This window comes from Dicentrarchus labrax, unplaced genomic scaffold (genome assembly GCF_905237075.1).
Source record: "Dicentrarchus labrax unplaced genomic scaffold, dlabrax2021, whole genome shotgun sequence".
Lineage (NCBI taxonomy): Eukaryota > Metazoa > Chordata > Actinopteri > Moronidae > Dicentrarchus > Dicentrarchus labrax.
Genome location: NW_026136705.1, coordinates 14,510,653 through 14,532,091, shown reverse-complemented (window position 1 = coordinate 14,532,091; position 21,439 = coordinate 14,510,653). Strand labels below are relative to the sequence as shown.

Below are 21,439 nucleotides of genomic sequence, written 5' to 3'. Positions count from 1 at the left end.
TACTTTTGTCACTGGCTGTTAAAGTAGCTCTTGATCTCAGGGGACTGGGCGAGAAAGGAGGTAGATTTAAGGTTTCACGTGGCTGTAAGGGAAGCTGTAAATTGTGTGTAATCTGCCTGTGTATGTGAGAGAGAGAGGGGGAAGTAGTGACCACACTTCTCAGTGCTACTTCCTCAGATGTGATGTCAGGTACATTCTGCAATATGAGAACCAAAGAAGCAAACAGCAAAGCAAAATTAACATAAACAGATGCATTATCCATATTAGTGTCAATGGTGTGATGTTGAGTGGCTTTTTTTTGTCCTTAGTTGCAACTCAGGGACTCTTTAATCCACATAAGCTCTTGATGCTTCTCTAAATCCATCCAATCTGTTGAGTGTCTATACTTAACAGCCCTACTCAACAAATGTGGGTCAGTAGATGGTATAGTGAAGCTACACAGTTGCTGTTTGTGCAGAGCAAAATCACCTGAACTGGAACTTTAAGGAGTGTTTTAAAATGAAGATTTAGCCCAGTTTTGTCAGATTCTGGTTTGGCCACATCGTCCTGATGGAGGGGGGAAGCTGGAATTAAACCTAACTACACAAGAGCTTGAAGAAGTGAGAAGGTTTTCGAGGATTTCACTGAAAAAATGGAGCTGCAAGACCAACTGAAGAGCGATTGGAGAAGTTTTTTTTGCAATCAGCCACCAGTGGAGTTTGACACAAGTGCAAACCATCATCTTCTCTGCAGTAAGTTGAAAAGCAGCCCTGTGAGGCTGGAGGACAACGCAGATCCATACTGCAGCATCTGGTCGGACAACGAACAAGCAAGAGTCAAGAGTCGTAACAATCGGTCATTTGCCATGGATGCGAGAATGAGACTAGATAGTTTGAAGTCAGGGTGTAATTCACCCTTGCCCTGCGTTGCCATGGATGGGATGTTGTACAACTATGACTGTGAAAAAGACCCTTGGGACAGTGAAGATTCACAGGATGAAGAGTCTGCTTTGGACCTGGTAGAGCTCCTTGATGTAGATGACGATGTGCAGGATGAAGAGAACTGGTAGGTGTCATCAGACCTCTGAGACTTGTGGTCCAGTCTGATTCTAGTAAAGGTGGAACAATCATAAATGTGGGATGTGTTATTGATGAATGGAGTAATCCTGACAGGTTGTATGAGTCTCCAAAGAAGCAGGAGTTTGTGGGGAGAAGTGAATCTGCTCTTGGATGGTGTCGACGCGTCCTGGATAACCCCAGTCCTGAGACGGAGGCGGCGTGTCGTTCACTGATAAATAGGCTGGATCAAAGTGAGCGAGCAGCACAGACTCACTCATTGTCCTGCAAATATTTTTGTATCTTGTATTGGTGGTTGGTTTTGGTTTATCTTATACCAACTCTGTATTCTCAGGATCAAGCAGTCACCTCTACAGACGTCCTGCAGTTTCCTATCGTACTGGCAATGTTTCAGTGGGCTCCTTTATGGACAAAACATTTGGCGGCACAACACACAGTACCTCCAACAGTTTAGGTAATATAATAATGAGATTTTTTCCCTTTTAGACAAAGTACCCTGAGATACAGTTCAAAACTCGTCAACACTGAAACAAAATCATTAATAAACATGTAGACACATATTACACATAGATGACCCTTATCTTCATCCAGCTGTCTTTAATATCATATATTTTGAATACACATTTTGCATCTATTAATCTGCAGATACCAGTGAGATGAGCATCTCCCATGACTCCATAACCACAAGCTACAGACTGCAGGACATGACAGATGTCCACATTATGGCTCGTATACAGGAAGCCAGTGAGTATATCAAAGAGTGTGTTTAATGAGCTACTGTACATACTCTGCATGCTCAGTGAAAGCTGGATTGTGATAACTTTGGTCCATGTTTTTCAGGTTTAAGACAGGACTACGTCTCCACACCTACTACTGCTTCACCTAGGAGAGGCCTTGAGCCATCGGCGATGTCTCCATCTTACTTTAACCACACTGTTAATAATATTGATGACTTCACTGCAGGAAATAAAACTGGGGCGTCGTCTTCCTCTTGTTGGCAGCCTGGTCTGTCGTCACTGAGCTCTTTCTCTTGCCAGGCACCAACATCAGTAGCTAAAGGCTGCCAAAGTCCAAAACTGGCTCGACTTCACCAGCAGGTCACCCAGTTCAAGCTGCTTAAACTTGCTCAGAATCAAGGTACACAGAGCACGCACAGGTTTTCTAGACATTTTTTATACTATTTTCATTAACAACCCATTGCATTATCAGAGGCCTTGTTGGGCGGGAACTTTGCGCAGTTGAAAGTGTGTGTGTGAACCAGAACTCTGATGTGTTTTGCAGCATCACCAGGCAGAACCAGGTCACCTCTGCGGACGAGCCTCCGCTCCCTCCAGGCTGTTAGGAACAGCCGAAGTTTAGACACTGAGGACTATCAACCTGCTGACTCCCAAATCCCTTACCCCCCCTCAGGTTTGGATCTGTTTTCTCATATAACAAAAAGAAAATACCAACAATATAAATGCAGATACAGTACATCACTGAAACATAGACAGACAAGACAGAACAGTTATAGCTATAAAAAAAAATAATTGTTTCTCAGGTGTATCATCTGCGACATCCATGAATTCCAACGGCTTGTTGCACTCAGTGAGAGAATCCTCAGACCGGACGGCCGCCGTGAAGAGACTTCAGAGGTCTCAGTCTGTCAGTCCCTGCAGGATCCCTCACTCTGCTAAGGGATACCTGTCTGTTCATGGACGCGTTTTTGCCTCACCTGATAGGTCGACCTCTGTAGCTTGGGCCAGAAATGTGCCCTCCACTCAAAGGTGAAAGGTGTCACCGGTGGCATATCTACAAAACATCAAAAAAGTCTATGTCATATCTTGAAGTAATTTGCTTGTACGGTTGCCTGAAAGCTTCAGATTGTGAAGGAATGAATGTCTGTATTAGAATTCTTTATAACATGGCATGTTGCTGTGGCTGAAGATAATGTATGTACTGTGTCAGTGTGAAGTAGGACATGAGTCATCTTCATCTGCAACAGACTGTAGACAAAGACAGCAGAATGTGTAGCTGGCACTGTTGTAAGCCAGAAGCATCCTGGAGGGCTTTACATTACAGAGACATCCTGTGCGGTGAAATCCGACTGTAAAAACCTGAATAATGTGGACTTTTGCCAAAAGGTATAAGAATGTAGAAATGTTAGATGATCTTATGGTGTTATGTGGATACATTCACCCATCTGAGATACTCTTAAAATAATAATGAAAGTGAAAAAGTATGCTCTGTGCTGCATGCTGCAAAACCACTAACACATTAAACATTACAGTATATGCTTGGATAGAGGTTTTGGCACAATGTGAGATTTCACTGCTGATTGAATTCAGTCAGACTTCACTTTATTGCTGCTGATTGTAGAACAGGCAGTTTTCTGCAGAGCTGTCACAACAGGAAGTGTGCAGGTGACCTCTGTATAATAGGAAGCGTGCTTTTGTACTTCTTACCAAGAAGTAGTGTTGTGGTTTCTGAGCGGTTTCTTCTTAAAACCTTTTCAATGTCATTCACTACTTTGATGAGGGGGCTACATCTTACTGATGTTGTTACTCTGGTGACATGATGTAGTCTTACTCAACCAATGCACCGCAGTTTCAGCTGTTTCCCCAAACTCACCCAGCCTCACTGTGCAGAATGATGTCTGTGCAGAGTTTGACACTAGAAGGATGTTTTCACATTCATCTGCTGAAAGTGGAAAGTTTCTCTGTGCTCATTGAAAGTGGGATTTTAAGGGGTTGGTCTACGAGCATAGTTTGGAAGCCAATCCTGGTCCAAAATTCTATTGCAAAAGTGTAATTTGCACATAAACTGAGAATGGACTTTACAGTGAAGTTGTCCAGCAATTCAACCTATAGGTTTTGGATTTTAAATGAAAGAGGAATAGATGTATATATATATATATATATATATATATATATATAGATGAACTTCAAAGATTATTTAACTTTTTGTGAAAAGACATATCAGTAACAAATTATTATTGCAATTTATATCTGATGAACTTTGATGACTATTTAACGGGAAACGCTTTTAGATGTTTACATAAAGCAAAGATCTAGTAGATGTCATGACCTCTCTCATAAAGGTACATTTCTCTTATTGTGTTCCAGCTGCTGTTTACACTGCTGTGGTTTCTTTCATTCATAGCAAATCTATCAAGTCGGCCCTCTTTGATCTGCTGTCTGCTTTTTGTGCCTGAATGGGATCCATTGACACACTTTAAACGCAGCACAAATTCAATGTTTAAGGAACAAAGCCAATGTGCAAATGCTTATCATGGTGAACTGGTAAAGAAATCGGAGTGGGTCATACAAGTTCAGATTATACGTGTTTGTTACCTCTCATTTCACAAAAAATACTAACATGTAGTCAGTCCAGAATATTTTGGAGACATTTAATAGACTGTATAATGAGTACAGTTTGGAGTACCTACTACTGTTCATAATGTTTATGACTGAACTCTAGATATTCTCCATAAAACATATTACTACTTATAACTGAGAAAAACACTGAGAAGAAATATCAACAAAACTGTCTTCTTCATGCTGATTAGTACTGATTATATCTTCCACTTGTTTACTTGTAGAAAAAACTGTTTACTACAAGTTAATAAGAAAGTGATGAAATAATCAGCACAAGCTTCAAGTTTGAGCTTTCAATAAAAGCACAGGTGTAACTAATAACATCAATGGCTGCATTCCATTATAAGTGTCCCACTATATAAGAGTCCACATGCATAATACCACGACCCTGTCTTTGACATTATTACTTTTCTGTTGTGACCTGTTAAAATGGCTGCCATGATTTTCAACCACTGACCAGTCAATAAAATAAAATCAACCCAGTCATGTTTTACCTTTAATCTTTTGTTTGTTGAGATGCTATGAGTCTAGTAGTTTGTGACCTGTAAGGTCTTCTGGAGGAAGAAGTAGACGTATGGATACTAGATTTTACATATGATTTGTTTTTAATCTTCAGTATGATTATTTTTAATTAGTCAGCTATTTGTGATTGCAGGATATGAATATGCTAAAACAGTACAAAACAACTGAACACACACTTCCGTCTTGAGATACGTCATAGTACACAATATTCGCTCAACATATAAAAAGGCAAACTGAAATTTACAATGTGCTGTGTTGTACACAATACTTTAGGTACAGGAGGAAGCTATAAACAATCATTTACAAAATAAGATCAATGTATAATACATTCCCCAGAGAAATATAATTATTTTCTCCATTTTAAAACTGGGATTATAAACAATGTTTTCCTGATACTGCGTATAAAAAAAAGAAAATTGAACTAGTTGTCAGAATCTATGTCGCTGTCTCCTCCTATAGATCTGAACTCTTCACTCTCCTCGTCTTCACTGAGCTGGACCTGGGAGAGCACAGCTGGGCCTCTCCTCCGCGCTTCATCTTCTTCATCTTCCTCTTCCTCCTCACTGATACCGTAGTCTTCTCCGTTTCCCATGCTGGAGGGCTGCATCTGACTCCGGCTCTCTGTCTCCTCATAGCTGCCATAACTGAAACAAAAGAGAGGGAAGTCAAATTTTATTGTTAGTGGCGGAGTCTGCCTTTCCCACACAACTGCACACTGCTTACTGTTGAAGCTGTGCTAAGTTACTAATACAAACTGAACATTTCATACTGCTGCTTCACTTTAAAACCATGTCACTGATGAAACATGAGTCAGCTTTTATTGTGAAGGAAACGCAGTGTATTTGTCACAGAGGTTAGCGCTGACAGGAACTGTTCGTTCTGTCTAAAATCCGTCTGCAATACAAGACATGGTCATGTTCAGCATTTTTTGACAGCAGATCACAAAAAGATTTGAAATATTAAATATTGCAGGGAGTAAGCCACGGTGAGATAAAGGGTTGCAGGTGAACAACTTCTCAGAAAGGTAGCCTGTAAGTGTGGATCTACTGCACTGGTCTCAGAATTAAATTGGTTTGGGGCCCACTGCATTTGAGTAATACAAGAAAGTAATCATCTTTGTCCCCGGATTGGCAGTTTGAGATGCCTGATCTACTGTGTCCCGCTATTGTGTCGAAAACTACTCGCGCTGTTGCAGTATGAAATCAGATTGTGGTTGGAAATTTTTTTTTTTCATCAAAACTGTATTTTCTGATACCACCAGGAAATCAACTACGTGGTTCAGGTATAACATAGCTTTTGTCCATATAACTGGATAAAGGACCATCTACTCTTGGAGACAGCAAGTATTAGGGTTGGGAGATTGAACGAATATATCAGCCATCTGCAGTTGTTTTTTTCATGTGTTTTTTCAAGTAGTTTTTGACAGTGGCTGGTTGGAACATCGTTTTAGTAGATGAAAAAAGAAATCAAAATGCTTATGCTCCCTGTGGAAAAAGTTGCTTGTAAACTTGTGATGTTTCCAAGACTTAAACCGCCTGCATTGTTGAGTACTGTAATTGATTTGAGTATTATTGGGCCAGTTGTACCTGACATTGCTGTCTTCCATGTGAGGCTCATCATGCCCCTCATATGACATCATGCTCTCATCCTGCTCCATGCCCATGCGTGCCGTCTCCTGAGCTCTCCGTGGAGGTGCAGGTCGAACATCCACCTCTCTGTCAGAGTCGCTACCACTCTCCGACAGGTGTATGGCTGGAGGAGACACGTCACATTATATTCTACATTCATGCATTATTTGTATCATGTTTAAGCCTCAATTGAAACTTTTTTCTGTTTATATTGCTGCAGGTGGACTTACAGGAGAAAGGGTTGTCGCCCTCCTCTTCGCTGGCATCATCCTCTCCGTCAGACATGAGGAGGTCCTGGTACAGTACGCTGGCCTGGGCTGGGCGGTTAGATCTTCCGTCCTCTTCTTCCTCCTCCTCGTCTTCCTCCTGGTCATGCAACCCTCTGCGAAGTGGCAGCAACATCTCCTCTTCATCATCCTCGTCCTCTAGATCTCCATCTGCGTCCTCTGCCTACAAAGACAGGACAGATAAATCAGTCATAAATAAATGTCTAAGAAGGAAGCAAGTTGAAAAGTGTAAGTAAATTCAAAAAATAAATATTTAAATTAAAAAGAGGGTTTTTTGGGCTCCTGACACATACAAATTGATGAAGGTGTGGAGAGAAATTGATTATCCAATTGTATCACCTAACAATTGACAATTACATACATAATTACGAAATCCCAAATTGCAACTGAATCAAGCCACCAACAGTTATGAGAACTGGAGAATGTTATGGTATATATGTACCTATTTTGTACAGCAGTGCTGACCTCATTGCAACTAACATAACCTTTCAATAAATCTGTCTTTCTTACAGGAGCAGGAGTCTTGGGTTTGCCATCATCTTCATCCTCAAAGCCCTCAATGTCCACATCTGACTCTTCCTCCCCTGGTCTTCTGAGGTGGCGACCCTGAATATAATAATATAATTGATAAAAATTTGAGAACACTCTTCCTGAAAGACAGGAGCGAGAAAAACCAAATAAATACTCTCAGTTTAGACTATAATGTTATCTGTAATGCTCTAGTGTGAGAAAAAACTTTAACATAAGCCTATAATTAAGCTGGGTGCTCTGAGCAAAGTTTTAGGAGGGGTGGCATGTGGTTGCAAGCCTTATCTCTGTCTCTCTCCATACCTGCCCCCCTCGCTTCTCTGGAGCAACCACTAGAGGTCCCTCAGAGAAAAGGCTGCTGGTCTCTCTGGGCAGACTCCCTGAAGCCCCGCTGTCAAACAGATCAGCAGGCTGGCCAACACCATACAGAGCGGCGCACACACACACAAATGGAGAGACAGGACAAGACGGCGAGAGCGAAGGAGAAAAACAGGGTGGGAAAAAGGAGACACTACAGTGAGGAAACTAGACTGTAGAAGTGAAACGTGAAAGTCTGGAAAAGGAGAGTTAGTGCAGAGAACAAGCGAAGAAATACAAGGGCCAGGAGCACTACAAGTTGTGGCAAGGAGACTGCTCTAAGTAGGAAAGTCTGTAGACTGACTGGTGAAGCGTTCTACAAACAGTTGGAGGCTTAATTGTCAATACAGCAAGATACCCAGGAAACCACCATTTGCCAAGCTAGTAAGTAAAAACTGCGCCCTGGCTGCTCTCCTACCTGTGGTGTGTACGGTCCAGGCGTCATTGGGTCTAGACACTCCAAGTCTGCAGCATCTAGAGCTGCCTCCTTAGCAGTAGAGATGTCCTTCTCCAACTGGGTCAAGTGCTCATCATACTGGAGGCACAAAAACAGGTGAATATTACAACACTGACTGATGTTTTTCCTTCTCATAAATAATTGTAAATCATTGCCCAAATTTGACTCTAAAGAGCTAAACCTTTTTAAGAAACGGTGTCAAAATACATGTTGTCATAGTCTAAATCTAATCTAAGCAATATAGCGAATTATGCAGCAATTTAATAAAAGATGTAACTATTTTTCAAGGAAAACCCTCTGTGATGTAAAAGTCTAAACTATGTCAACATTATATTTTCTACATTACACTTTCTACAATATTAGAGTATGTGAATTTATCATAACATGCATATACACTTTTCATATCCCTTTACATTGTTCCCAGCATTGCTTTGCAACTGTTGTCTTATTGTCATTAAAAGGGCAAACTAAAAGGCAAAGACCCAACATACCTCTGCCAAGGTTTGCTTGCACACATTGACAATGTCCAGGGCGGTCTTGGTGTAAGGACTGTCTGGGCCTGTGAAAGTCACAAAGAGTAATTGTGCTAGTGTTAGTCATGCAGTTTTCAAGAGAGACCGACCTCACGGGTCACAGAAACAGTGATGTTAACACCTTACCATTGTACTTGATACTGTTGGCATGGATGAGACTGACATCTGAAAGGAACGCATCTCGGTTCTGGTATTTGTGTTTGGAAATGTTCTGTTGAACAACGAAATACACACAACGTTTCTGTTAAATTTCTTTGTATTGCTGAACATATAATATTAAACATTTCAAATGGGTCCCTGTATCACTCTCACCTTGCGGATGCTCTCCAGATCCATGGGGCTTACGATCACCTTATAATAATCAGGCACAAACTTTTTGTTGACAGGGTGGTGAAACGGCCATGACTACAGTGAAGGGAGGAATTAAGAGATGAGACAGATCAATAACTTATTCTGCAAGTGAACTGATCAGTGCTCCCAAATTGATTTAAATTAAGACAGGTAAGAATAGATGACTCACATCGGGAACCACCATCATTTTCTGGGTCACAATGTTGTCCAGGATGAAGGAGAAAGCGACCTGATCATCATCATCCAGCAAGGGGTTGATGGCTTTCTCCAGCCTCACCAGCCGGTCTTCCTTCTACACAGACATACAAGTTAATGTGGAACAAAAAGGGCAGAAAGATTTGAAATGACACTATAACATTCATATTAACACTCACCTCTTTCAGTTTTGCATCACACAGGTCCAGCATGGACTGTGCTACCTGTGTTATTGGATGTTTCGCTCCTGTTGGAACAAAAACAAGAGAGCTGCCTCAACACTTTGATGTGGGTTTGAACTGAAAGTCTATCAAGTCTTTTGTTTTGTGTTCTTTCGACTTTACCATTGTAGGTGGCACTGTTTTTCACAATAACTTCCACTGCTTCACGGAACTCCTCCCTCGATGGGTACATTCGCTTACGTACATTCTCCCTCAGCGTCTGTAGATCCATGGGCCGCGTGATGATCTTATAGTAGTCCTTCACAACCTTGGCATTGACGGGGGTGTGGAATGGATATGTCTGCATATAAGGGAGTTAGGATGAGACAGTGGAGGAGTAAAGGAGGTGAATGAAAACAATAAAATGTTGCTGTAGTGGATGTGTTGTTGACAGAACTTACGTTGGGGTGATCCCGCATGTCATTGATGATGCTTTCTAGCACAGAAGACAAGGTCACCATGGGATCAGTGCGTCTGCGGTGGATGGCCTTATGTGGTTTCTGTGAAGATTAAAAAAAATTTAATTAAAAACTGTGTAAAAGATCAGCTAAACGGAGTTTCAATGTGTGTTGAGAGAAGTTGTAAAACATTTCTTACATTGAGGTAGTCACAGTGCACAGCACTGCCTACGCGTCTCTTCTTCTTTGGTGGGAGCTGTTGCTTGGGGAACTTGAGCACTAAAGACTTTCTGCGCACTTCGTCGGCACTGTAGGAGAAATACAAGTTTTAGAAACTGCAGGGGGGTACAGGCCACAGACCAAACTGGACAAACTTTGCAGCACAGTCAAAAATTAGCCCCAAGTTCAGATCTGGCAAAATGATGTTAACACTAAGAGAGGAAGAAAGAGGACAAGCTGCTACCTCTCAATGAGCTGTTTGCCCAGCACGATCTTGGTGCCTTCCACCTTGATGAGTTCCTCGTTGTCGTTGTGGATGACTGTCTTTTCCAGCTCCTCCTCCTGCTCCTCTGTCATGGCAACTGGGTTAGAAGGTGGGGCATTGGTCTGATAGTACAGCGGGCAAAACTTGTTGGTCCTCATGTGTCCGATGGCTCCACACGCTCCGCACTTAAGCTAGCAAAAAGAGGCAAATATTAAGGAACACGACAAACAATCTGCCAGCACTATATGATGATTATGCTGAAAGAGCAATACTACAAATTGGCATAATATCTACACCAATGGAGGGCAAATTAGCCATAGGTTTACATTTAGCTGGGTACCAAAGAGCTGGTGAAGTAAAGGAGAGGAGTATAGTAGTAAATCAGCAGGCTTACTTTTACCTTGAGGTCTGGTCTCTCTTTGACCTTCTTGGCCTTCTTTTCTGGAGGTCCCTTGATCTTGTCTTTCTCTTGGTTTCTCTTCAGTCTCCTCAGCTGCTCCTGAATACGCCGACGCTCCTTCCTCATCTCTTCTCTGTGCTGCTCATCGAAGAGGGCAAACTTTCGTCTGCAGCCACAAAGACACACAGTACCAGCTGTTTAACATTCACTGGCTCAGTTGTGATGTGTTGCTGCGTGGAGCACATAGTTATTTGCCTGCAATTTGTGCCAGTGCTGGAAATTGGCGGTGACTATTTCTCCAATATGCAAGTTGGAATTAATCAACAAAACATTTAACCAGCACAGAATTGATGTGACAAAACAGATGAACAGTCAACAAAGCAAAAATCAGCTGATATCGATAGTTAGCAGATACACTGGTGCATCCCTATACAAGACATAATGCAAATGTATGTTTTTAAACACGTAATGTGTGTGGATGCATCAAAATTAATCTGCATACTAATTCTAAAAGACTAAAAAGTAACTATCATCACAGCATTAGGTTATGCAGATGTGTGAGATCAAACCATCTGATGCGTTGATGAGAAAGCTCAGTCAGAGTAAGTAAGAGTCTCACATAAATTCATCATCCTTGGTGGTTCTGATCCTGGTGTAGGCATCGATGACTGAAGCCTTGCGTACTGTCTCGCAGCGGACATATTCCTTGCCATCCTCATCCCTAAAGGTGCGATAAATCTTGAGTCGCCGCCCTGTGGCCGAGGAGTTTAGGCTGGTGACGGAGGAAGTGTCATCGTCCTTGTGGGAGCTGGTGGATAAGGAGCTGGCTAAGGAGTGAGGGGAAGTAAAGGTTACAGTTAGAGATGCTAACATCAAGCTAATGAAGATCATGTGCTCACCGCACTTTGACTTTTGAAACGCAGACTCACACAAGCCTTTGCGCCGCTCCTTGCGTCCTTTGTGGTCACGATCGCTCTCTTCGCCCATCAGCATCCTCTGCAGCTCCTTCCTCTCCTGCTCCTCCCTCTCGCGGGAAAGCTGGGAGCTGGTCTTTTTGTTCTGCAGCATGTTCTCAATGTTCTTCCCCATCTCTTCAAAGTCACTGTCCTCTGCTGAGCTGCTGTCTGTATCTGTAGAGAGTACCTCTGTCGACTCTAACACTCTGTGGTGGGGATGCAACAAGGAAAAAGACTCAAGGTGTGCTCAGACAAGTCCTTAATAACCTATATAACCCTAAATAAGAGTCTCACTTGTTCTGCAGGTCAAAGATCCTCTGGCACTCCTCCTTGTAGCGCTCCTGGTGTTCGGCAACGGAGAAACGAGAGCCTCTGGCAAACTTGCTCATGGGTCCCTCGCCTGAACGCGCTTGCTCTGTGGACATGGTTCTCACCACGTCAATCACCTCCCAGCGTGACAGCTTCTTGATCTAATGCATACAAAACACACAATCACTTTAACAAGTCTGAAAGATAAGGTGAAAAAATCCCACTGTAAAAGTAAAGCCACAGGCTTTTCTTCAATTTGTCACCATTAAGAAATATCCAAAAACATATCAACACTGACCTGCAAGCAGAGTTTTTGCAAATGTTCCAGTTAAGAGTGAATAGAAGACATGTCCTACATTCATCCTAGTCTTACCTCTTCCTCTGGGACACCAAACTTGCGCAGCAGCTGCTTGGCATTCTTCAGTGAGAGTCTCCTCAGGTCAGCATCGGTTCCCGTCACCGTCTTCTTGGCAGGCTGTGGCTCTTTGTCATCCTGAAAAAGCCCACAAGATTAAAGATTTCACCCTCTATAGTTACACGAGGCATAAAACTGGGGTGGCAGACTTTTCCTTAAGACTGTCAGACCTTCGTTTGAGTGGGCTTGTTGGGCACTTTGACGTAGGAGAAACCCTCTCCACAGCCCGTAGGGTCGGCCACACCTGTGACCTCCAACAGGCATTTCCCCTTCATGGCAGAAATGAAGGCTCTTGTTGTGTTCCAAGGAGCTGTCCGCACCTAGGATGTAAGAGACAGGATCAGCACGGTGTAAAGTCTGGAACACTTAACTTCATTTGAGGAGAGCACTTGGATCAATACCTCATCATCAATCTTCATTTGAAAGTCCTCTTCATTCTCCTCCTCTGGAGCAAAGAAGGATTTCTCACCGTATCCAGCATCCTAAAAGGGTAAAATAATGTAAAATAAACCCATGCCACAATACTCACTTGTGTTAACAATGTGAAGTGCTTTAGAGGCAGAGACTGTTACCTTGAGTCTCTGCTCTGCCACCAGCATGCTATAGTAAGCGCAGCACTGCTCTGGAGACACCATGGCCCTGATCTCCTCCTCTGTAGGCAATCTGAAGTCAGGCTTCAGCACCCACCAGTTAGAGTCCATTCCTGGCATGAAGACAAGACACTGTCAGACATTTTCTCTTACCTGCATGCTTACTCTAGATCATATAATGCAATATTACAAGCAAAAAACACAATCTTGTCCACGTGTATGTTAGACTGTGTAGAAAGCTATGACTTGCTGATAAACTTGCTGATAAATAGGAAACGTATGTGTCCTTATGCTGTCCTTATACTACATCTTACCTCTAAGGGGGTAAGATCCATAGTAGGTGTAAAAAGCTCTTTCCCTGCTCAGATTCCTGTCTGTCAATTCAAGGCACACACAAGGCTGAGCGTATGCAGCTTCAAACAGTATCTCCTTATAACAGTGTTTCCTCTAGGATTTTTTTAGCAGTGGGGGCAGGCCTGTCCGAACTTTTGGTGGAACTGTTAGTTTAATAGTCGACTTGGAAGAAAGCGAACGTTTTGACAATAAGCTACATCAACATAACAGTATGTGGAGTTAAACTGGACAACCCCAATAACCTCTGAATAGTTCTACTTTTTGTTAAATTGCAATGTGAGCGGCAGCCAACAGGGGTGCATTATGTCGGCAGGATCATTTAAAAGGCAACCGTGACTACACTGTGCGTCTGCCCCATTTCTGATACAGTGGTGGCAGAAATTTAACAGCGGTGGGACGCCGCTCCAAAATCGACATAGAGGAAACACTGTTATAACCTCAACATTGCCCTGATATAGTAACACAACTGGGTTAGGGTTAGTCCAACACATGATAAGGATTACTGAATGGTGCACGTACAGGGTGCTGAGCTAATGGATGAGCCTGGTTTACCTGTACGTTTGAAGTCAGCACAGAGCTTTAGTCGTTTCCTGATGCTGCTCTCTGAGTGAGAGGGGAAAGCTTTCTTTATATCCTCCATGCGGATCCTCCGGGGCCGATCCTTGCTCTTCCAGAACAAGCGGTAAATGAACACCTGCAGAATACGGATGTGACAGTTGAGTACTTGCAGCAACAACAGCTCAAGTTTCTGGGAGATGTCAGGCAAATAAGCATACCTGTAGGAAGTCTCTGATGTGTGTGTTGGCTCGTTTGGAGTTAGGTCCTGGAACCTCAAACAAGGGGCACTCCTGACCAACAACCATTATGTCCACAAGCTCTCTAATGTAGTAACCGTGTCGCGTTCGTAGAACCAAGAAATCGGTCTCTGGCATTTTGTGCAGGTAGATTGGAGCACGGAAAAGGTTGTTTTCAAACGCCTAAAAGAAAAAAAGACATCTCACGGTTTGACATGTAAAGACTGACAAATGTCTAATCTGTGCACTGAATCTTTGACTGTGATGGTGCTGACCTGAAGCAGCTGTCCAGGATGCAGAGATCCCAGGAAAGGGGATGTGTGGCAGTACACAGTCTCTCCATATTTACAGTCTGGTGCACCAGGGTCCTTTCCAGGTTTCTGAAGAATACAGCAACAATGCCATGATGTATTTTAACAACTTAAAATTAACAAAAAGTGGAACATTCATTAAATTGAATATAATCTGAAATCAACACCAGAATAAAATACACAGCAGTTCAACAAACTCAAATAAACTATAACAGTTGTAAACCTACTTGTGTAAGAGTCTGCATTTCTAGGCTAACATAAGCATTGTTTTTAAGTTTAAAAAACACCATTTTAAGATTTTCAAAGACCTACGCAAAGTCAAACAAAGACAAGATTCACCCTTTTGTAGTAGTTTTTGATCTTGGTGGCCATGCCAACTTGCATGATTAGAGGAGCGTATTCTTCACTGTACTCTGCCAGGATCAAATCTCCATCTTTGCCTGTCAGGTCCTGTGGGGTTCGCATGAAGAACATGTCTCCTCCTCCTGATGCCTGTCGCTCCTGCTCTCGCATCTACACAAAGAAAAAAATCAAGACATAAAGTAAAAAAATAAAATAAAGTTAAGACACGGTTATAGAAAGTTTACAGAATAAGGGCTCCACCTTGGCCTTCTTCTTTATGTGTTTGAGCAGCGGCTGGACAGGATGGGGACCTGGCTGAGCCAAAGCTCCAAATGAGTACTTCTTCAAAGTTGGTCGATGAAACTGGCGCAGCTTCATGGGCCCCATGTGAGTGGGGAAGAAGGGCTGCCTCAGCTCCAGTGCTGGGATGGAGTGCTATTAAAGACAGAAAATGTACGAATTATAAGACGGATATTCTATTGCTTACATTACACAGATTATGGCTCTGTGTCTATATGTCTATATGTGAATCAGGAGGATTCTGTCATCACATTTACAGTACAACTTACAATTCAAAGCATCTTCATATTGATCATGTCTTGTTAGCTTCACCTTTCTAGAACTGATTTACTGCTTACCTGAATGATGTTGCCACCGAAGGTCCCTCTCAGGCCCTGCTGTTTAGGATAGTAGAACTCATCATTGGAGAGGTTCCAAGGATCCTTCACTTCAGGCTGGGACATGTTCTGCATTGAGAGAGAAAATATTTCACACTCAAAGTAGTGTCATTCAAAGCTTTTCTAGGTTTAAACTGAATTTTAAGAATACCAGAATTACACAGTTTCTGTTCACACGTAATTGAATTTTGCAGCCTCAAGGGCAAATATTCGGTCAATTTCATTTCATCACACCTGCTCATTTATTACATACCCTTAAACTTCCTTATAAGAGACATATTTTACCATTTTCTGTTTCAAATAACCCACATGACCACTGAAGAAGAAGAAGACCTTGTAATCTGCCATTTCATATAATCAAATATGTGCGTTAACCTACCCTAATGAGGCAGCGTACCTGCTGTGGCTCGTCCTTTATCACCCCAGTCTTGCCCAGCAGGATGCGGCTCTTTTTGATTGCTGTTTCCTTCTTATTCTCCTTTGATGGGGAGTGGGAAGTCATCTCCTCCTTTTCATTAGGAATTTCTAGAAGATACAACAGTTTGTCAAAATAAGCATCAGATAAAAACTTTATTGCATTCCACCTTTCCATATTTAATGACACAAAGCCCCTATATGTGATTGACCTAAAGCACACACTATTTACCACAGTGCAACGTTGTATTTTAATAGAATAGTTTATAGAATAATACAGGTTGCACAGTCTTTGCAACTGGTCTACATAATTTGTACTTTTTCCTAACAAACTAACATTAGATACAGTTTTATGAATTTTGTTTGAACATGGCAAAGCAATCCCATCTCCTTGTAATTGTGATTACTCAGCTTCCAAAAACATGACCCTGCCAATAGAAAAAGTTCACAATCTTCAGAGAGTATTTTTGGGGGGGAATTTTAAATATACCTAGGATGATATTTTCATCATTGGGATCCAGTGTAAGAACAGGTGGCGCGAGCAAGTGATCCATCTCCTGGTCATCCCAAATAATGTTATCTTCCCAACGTCCATACACCAACTCTTCGTTGTCAATGGGGAAAATGGAGAACCAGGGAGAATCTTCTTCATGAGAGGCTGCAGAGGAACAAAAATGAAGACAACACCGAAAATGAGTCGTTGGCTTGAAAAAAGGTCTGGTGAATCTATTATTTGTACTGAGAACAAAAAATAAACTCACCTTGATTATCATGGCTGTTTTTTTCCCGCTTAGAGCCAGAGATTGAAGAAGCTTTGGGCATGGGTGGAGGCGTAGGTGGCACCAACTGGGAATTACTTCTTGTCAGGCCTATAAGATTAAACATATATTCCTTTTTACACACATGAAATGTTACAGCATGCAGGTACAGTATCACACACAAAACAAAGACCTATTACAAGATTTTTCCTGCATCGTACCCTGTTGTGCATTATAAGCATTTGCATTGCGTGTCATGCTGGAGGGCAGCCATCCCGCCAGGCTGGCCCGCTGAGTCTTGGTGCCCTTGTGTTTTACTTCCTCCCCATTCCAGATAATATCTTCCTCCCATTGCAGTTGAGTGACCATCAGGAAGAGCTCATTCTCAAGGGCTTGTCTGACCTTATCTCCATGTTCGTTATCAGTATCTTCGTCGTCGTTGTCTTGCCTCAGGAACTAGAGATATATTAAACACAATATCAGTAACACAATCAGTATAAATTCCATGTTATGGCTATGATTGTCCGCATACCTCGTGTGCAGTGTCTGTTATTTCTTTAGGAGCATCCTGCTTCTCCGGCTCACTGGACTGATCTTCTTTTAACTTGAATCCGTAGTTGAAGTTACTTCCGTCCTCGGAGACGCCTAGCATATCGTACCAGAGCTGGGCTGGACCATATCTCCATTCTGCTACTTTGGGTCGAGACTCTGCCTCCTTGTCTCCATCACCACAAGTTTGTGAGAACTTAGATTCTACTGGAGCCATCATGGTTATCTGGACGGCACAGAAAAGCATGTGAAGAGCTGGATACAATGACATATCGGCAGACCACTACCAGCAGGTATTATGAAAGCCTACCATAGGCCGTAACAATGAAAGATTTACCTCATCGTCAGAGAGACACTGCTCCGGGGGTGGTGGGGGTGCGTACTCGTAAACCCATCCGGACTTCTTCTCCTGGCTTTGCTCTGTGGTCTCTCCTTCCGGAGGAGGTGTCCCAGGCTGAGGGTCTCTGTGCTTCCGCTTCTTCTTCCGGCGGGCACTCCTCCAAACTGATGGCATGTTCTTTCCAGGACCAAACAGCCGCAAGAACCGAAGCACCTGATAGGACATCCAACACAGTGGGCGTCAGTGAACCCCTTTATCTTAAAATGATAATATGTGTAATAATACATTTCAACCATGGGCTGTGCCTGTTAAGATGCCTTACCCTTCCAGGCCTAAACTCTGGGAAGAGCTCTGTGACACCAGGCAGTGCTTTAGCAGCATCTTTCTGCATAATGCCAGCGAGAGGGAGGGTGAGGCTGTCAGGGGGGCCTCCAGACCCCAACCCCTGACAGGGACGATCTGTTTCTGACTCAGAGTCTGAGGAGCTGCTGAAGTCTACTTTATCAGCCGTAGAGGATGGCGCAATGATGGAGGGAAGGATGATGCCATCACCCTCTTCTCCAGCTGTGGGGAAAGACAGTGACCAATCACAGCAGCATTAGAGACAATCATACATCATCTTCAGATATTTGTGACCTAAAATACTTAAAGCTTAATTACTATTAAGTTTGTTTTATGATCAAGTATAGTATCTGTTCTTCAGAGCAAATCTGAACCTGTGACAATAACATTCATCCTGAGGCAAATTCACTTCCTTACAGACTCCAGAATAGCAATTTCTCAGCAGGGACTAATTATGAGTAAACATATCCTCACCAGTTGTACTCTGAGGGGAGGATTCCTCTTTCTTAGCAGATGTAGGAAGACTTGGTGGTGGCGGAGGAGGCATAAGCTTAGAATCAATATCCTCGCAGTCTGCATCATAGTCATCCTCATCATCTAAAATTAAGGAATTAGAAAATGTGTTTACATTAAATGTATAATATACCTAAATCGGAAGTCCAACAACATTTTGAGATCCTTGGCAGGGATGAAGGAAAATGGTGGTGAAAAGATACCATACAATGGGAAAAAACAAAAGAAAATAGGAGTCGCTTTGCTTACAAATTTTCATAAAATTAAAAATATCTTTATAAAAATTAGGTCAGTTTTATGTATCTTAAGAAAAAAATATGTTTAACAAAAAAAGAGTCATTCTTAACTGAGTATAACAACAATCAAACACAAATATGACTAAGGAGCAGTAAGTTGATCACCTGTTTTCCTGCTGGGCTGCAAAGACCCCATGGCCTGACGGTACTTCTTCGTCTCATCCTCAGCAACCTCACTGATGTCGGAATAATCAACTGCATCTTCAGTGCTTTTCACCCAACCTGGATGAGGAAGAGAGATACTGAAAATGTCACCCTATCCTGTTCCTGGCTGAATTAATGCAAAGTTCCCTTTTTTTATTTTTTTATTTGACCTAACCTTCTGCATCCACACTAGCAGAGTCTCTGCCTTCATCTTGATCTTCGTCCTCATTTGCAGTGATCTCTGTGATGAGTGAGCCCAGACCCAGTGTACCCAGCCCAGCCAAATGCTTTTTGGACTCCTGAGGTGAGAAGGAAAGCAGAAACAGAACAGAAAGTTGAAATAAGTGTTGCAAATACTAACAGTTTATACTACATAATAATGGCTCTTAAATGCTGCTGTAGAAAGGTACAACACCCACATTGTCCAGCACACTGTCATCCTCTAGCTGTCCATCTTCGTTGATGTTTCCAAAGAGGAAGCCAGTAATAGAGAAAGGGCGATCCTGGTCCTCGTCACTGTCGGAGTCCGACATCCTAAATAAATAACATTTACAGTTGAGACATTAGGCTCATCTTCTTCTCCTGAGTAATGCGACACATCACTGATATCTTTGAATGATCCCCCTCATATCGTTACTGCCTTTAACCACACTGAAGAGCTACTTTTGTTTCACTAACGTTGCAGCCTGATCAGATTTCGGTAACCATATTCATTCTTGTGTCACTTTCCTCAAATATAACAATCTGATAGGTCAATAAACTCCTAAACTGTCTGTTATTTTGTAAAAGACAAACGTAATAATGTCATCAGCGCCGCACAGGAGTGCAGCGTTAGCCACGAGCTAACATCAGCTAGCTCGTTAGCTGTGCATTGAAAACGAAATAACAGAAAAGTCATGGATGCAACTTACACTTACCTTCGGGACCTGACTTCAAACTTTGTAATCTCGGGTTTCAGCCAGCTTTCTGGTTGCCTAGCTCTCTCAATAACATGAGATAGCTGCCTAGCTAGCTCATTAGCAGCTCAGTGTAGCAAAGTTAGCTAATGTTACCGAGAAGAAATAACTGTTAATACGTTAACTTAAATCTATGCAAACATGTTTTCTATCTGTGCCTGTATCGGCTTTGTGATCTCGAAACAAAAAACAAAACAAAAACAATTGAATGCAGTCTTTACACACCCAGGTTCAGCATAAACTTTTGTTTTTATTTGTGTGTCGGGCACTGGGCACCGTCGGCTAAGCTAGTTAGCTAACGTTAGTTTAGAGCCTAAAAGTGACCCGGATGTAAAGGGTGGTGCGTTCAAGCACTCCCTGTAACGTAGTAGACTGTCATGTTCGCCACCAAGAAGCGGAAACTTCTATATCCAGGCAGTACGTAAGTATGCAGTAGTGCCGCTCCCTTTCTAAAATACATGACATTTTAATGCATTTAATTTTAGTCTATTGCTGCCGCTAATCTCCTCATAAAATCTATCTCTATTTATCTCTTTATGAAGTTTATAGAGTTTTCATTTCTTAATATCCAGTGGCCTTGGTTAGACTCAAGGTCCCCTGAAGTATACATTGTTAGATAGACTTTATTAATCCCCGGAGGGAAATTGGGTCGTCATAGCAGCCAGGTACATTAAAATACAATAAAATACAACAATAGAATAAAATACAACAATAGAATAAAATACTTAGATAGAAAAGATTAAAGATTTAAAAAAAAAGATAAATAGGTAGGTAAGGTGCAAAGAGTTGTAATTGCAGGATGGTGTTAGTACTGATAACATGATGGTAGTGTTATTGTTAATAACAGTATATAATGATAATAGTAGTAGATAATATTAATACTATTATTAATAATATAATAACAATATGTATGTATATATATGTATATATATGATGACTGGACAGATATACATGTATTATTATATTATATTATACATTAATATTGATATAATGTAAAGTGTCATATATTCAGCCTGTGCAAGGTGTGCATACATACATACTGTAATATATATATACACAATATATATATGCACACATATATATACACACAATATACATACAATAGATATCTTATTGTTATATAATAATAATAGTTGTAATATATAATAATAATAATAATATTAATATAATATTAATATAATAATAATATATTGTATAAATGTGATATATAATATCAACATGGTTTATATTAACACATATCACATATGATAGTATATGATAAAGTACATGTTCCACAGGTAGATTTAGTCCAGTTCTGTGATTGTGGATCTGACAGAGGCAGATGAGTTATACAGTCTTATAACAGTGGGGAGGAACGATTTTCTATATCGTTCCTTAGAGCAGCGGGGTTGAATGAGTCTGTTGCTGAAGCTGCTCTTTAGCTCGTCCAGTGTTGTGTGGAGGGGGTGGGAGGGATTGTCCATGATTGCCAGCAGTTTTGCCAGCAGTTTTGCCAGCATCCTCTCCTCCACCACCTCCTTCAGGGTGACAAGGAGCCAACAACAGACTCGGCCTTCTTAATGAGTTTGTTCAGTCTGTTGGCGTCCTTTGCCTGGATGCCCGCACCC

General features: G+C 41.8%; 2 protein-coding genes across 10 annotated transcripts; one reads left to right on the top strand and one right to left on the bottom strand.

The window, feature by feature from the left end:
* The first annotated feature begins 33 nt into the window (after positions 1-33).
* Positions 34-4,796, top strand: LOC127363663 (SLAIN motif-containing protein-like). The gene is made up of 7 exons (XM_051400413.1): positions 34-1,044; positions 1,152-1,288; positions 1,390-1,509; positions 1,701-1,799; positions 1,896-2,192; positions 2,337-2,465; positions 2,596-4,796. The coding sequence occupies exons 1-7, from the start codon at positions 632-634 to the stop codon at positions 2,823-2,825; spliced, it is 1,425 nt and encodes a 474-aa protein (XP_051256373.1). The 5' UTR covers positions 34-631; the 3' UTR covers positions 2,826-4,796.
* Positions 4,797-4,997: 201 nt separating this feature from the next.
* Positions 4,998-20,149, bottom strand: taf1 (TAF1 RNA polymerase II, TATA box binding protein (TBP)-associated factor). 9 transcript variants are annotated; one of them, XM_051400403.1, is made up of 41 exons: positions 20,058-20,149; positions 19,296-19,410; positions 19,052-19,175; positions 18,838-18,954; positions 18,398-18,520; positions 17,904-18,145; positions 17,579-17,794; positions 17,225-17,467; positions 16,914-17,148; positions 16,696-16,803; positions 16,425-16,592; positions 15,900-16,045; positions 15,482-15,589; positions 15,105-15,278; positions 14,841-15,014; positions 14,466-14,570; positions 14,173-14,373; positions 13,949-14,090; positions 13,025-13,155; positions 12,854-12,934; positions 12,623-12,772; positions 12,411-12,530; positions 12,023-12,198; positions 11,702-11,934; positions 11,392-11,599; positions 10,767-10,938; positions 10,352-10,563; positions 10,088-10,196; positions 9,892-9,990; positions 9,614-9,791; positions 9,449-9,516; positions 9,244-9,366; positions 9,036-9,128; positions 8,850-8,934; positions 8,682-8,749; positions 8,152-8,268; positions 7,680-7,787; positions 7,359-7,454; positions 6,792-7,011; positions 6,520-6,685; positions 4,998-5,577 (listed from the first exon to the last, which is right to left on the bottom strand). In XM_051400403.1, the coding sequence occupies exons 2-41, from the start codon at positions 19,407-19,409 to the stop codon at positions 5,355-5,357; spliced, it is 5,976 nt and encodes a 1,991-aa protein (XP_051256363.1). In that variant the 5' UTR covers position 19,410; positions 20,058-20,149; the 3' UTR covers positions 4,998-5,354. The 9 variants fall into 9 exon arrangements, with proteins under 9 accessions (XP_051256363.1, XP_051256365.1, XP_051256362.1 ...); XM_051400405.1 differs by having other exon boundaries at positions 19,788-20,146; XM_051400402.1 differs by having other exon boundaries at positions 19,794-20,146.
* Between the last annotated feature and the right edge of the window lie 1,290 nt (positions 20,150-21,439).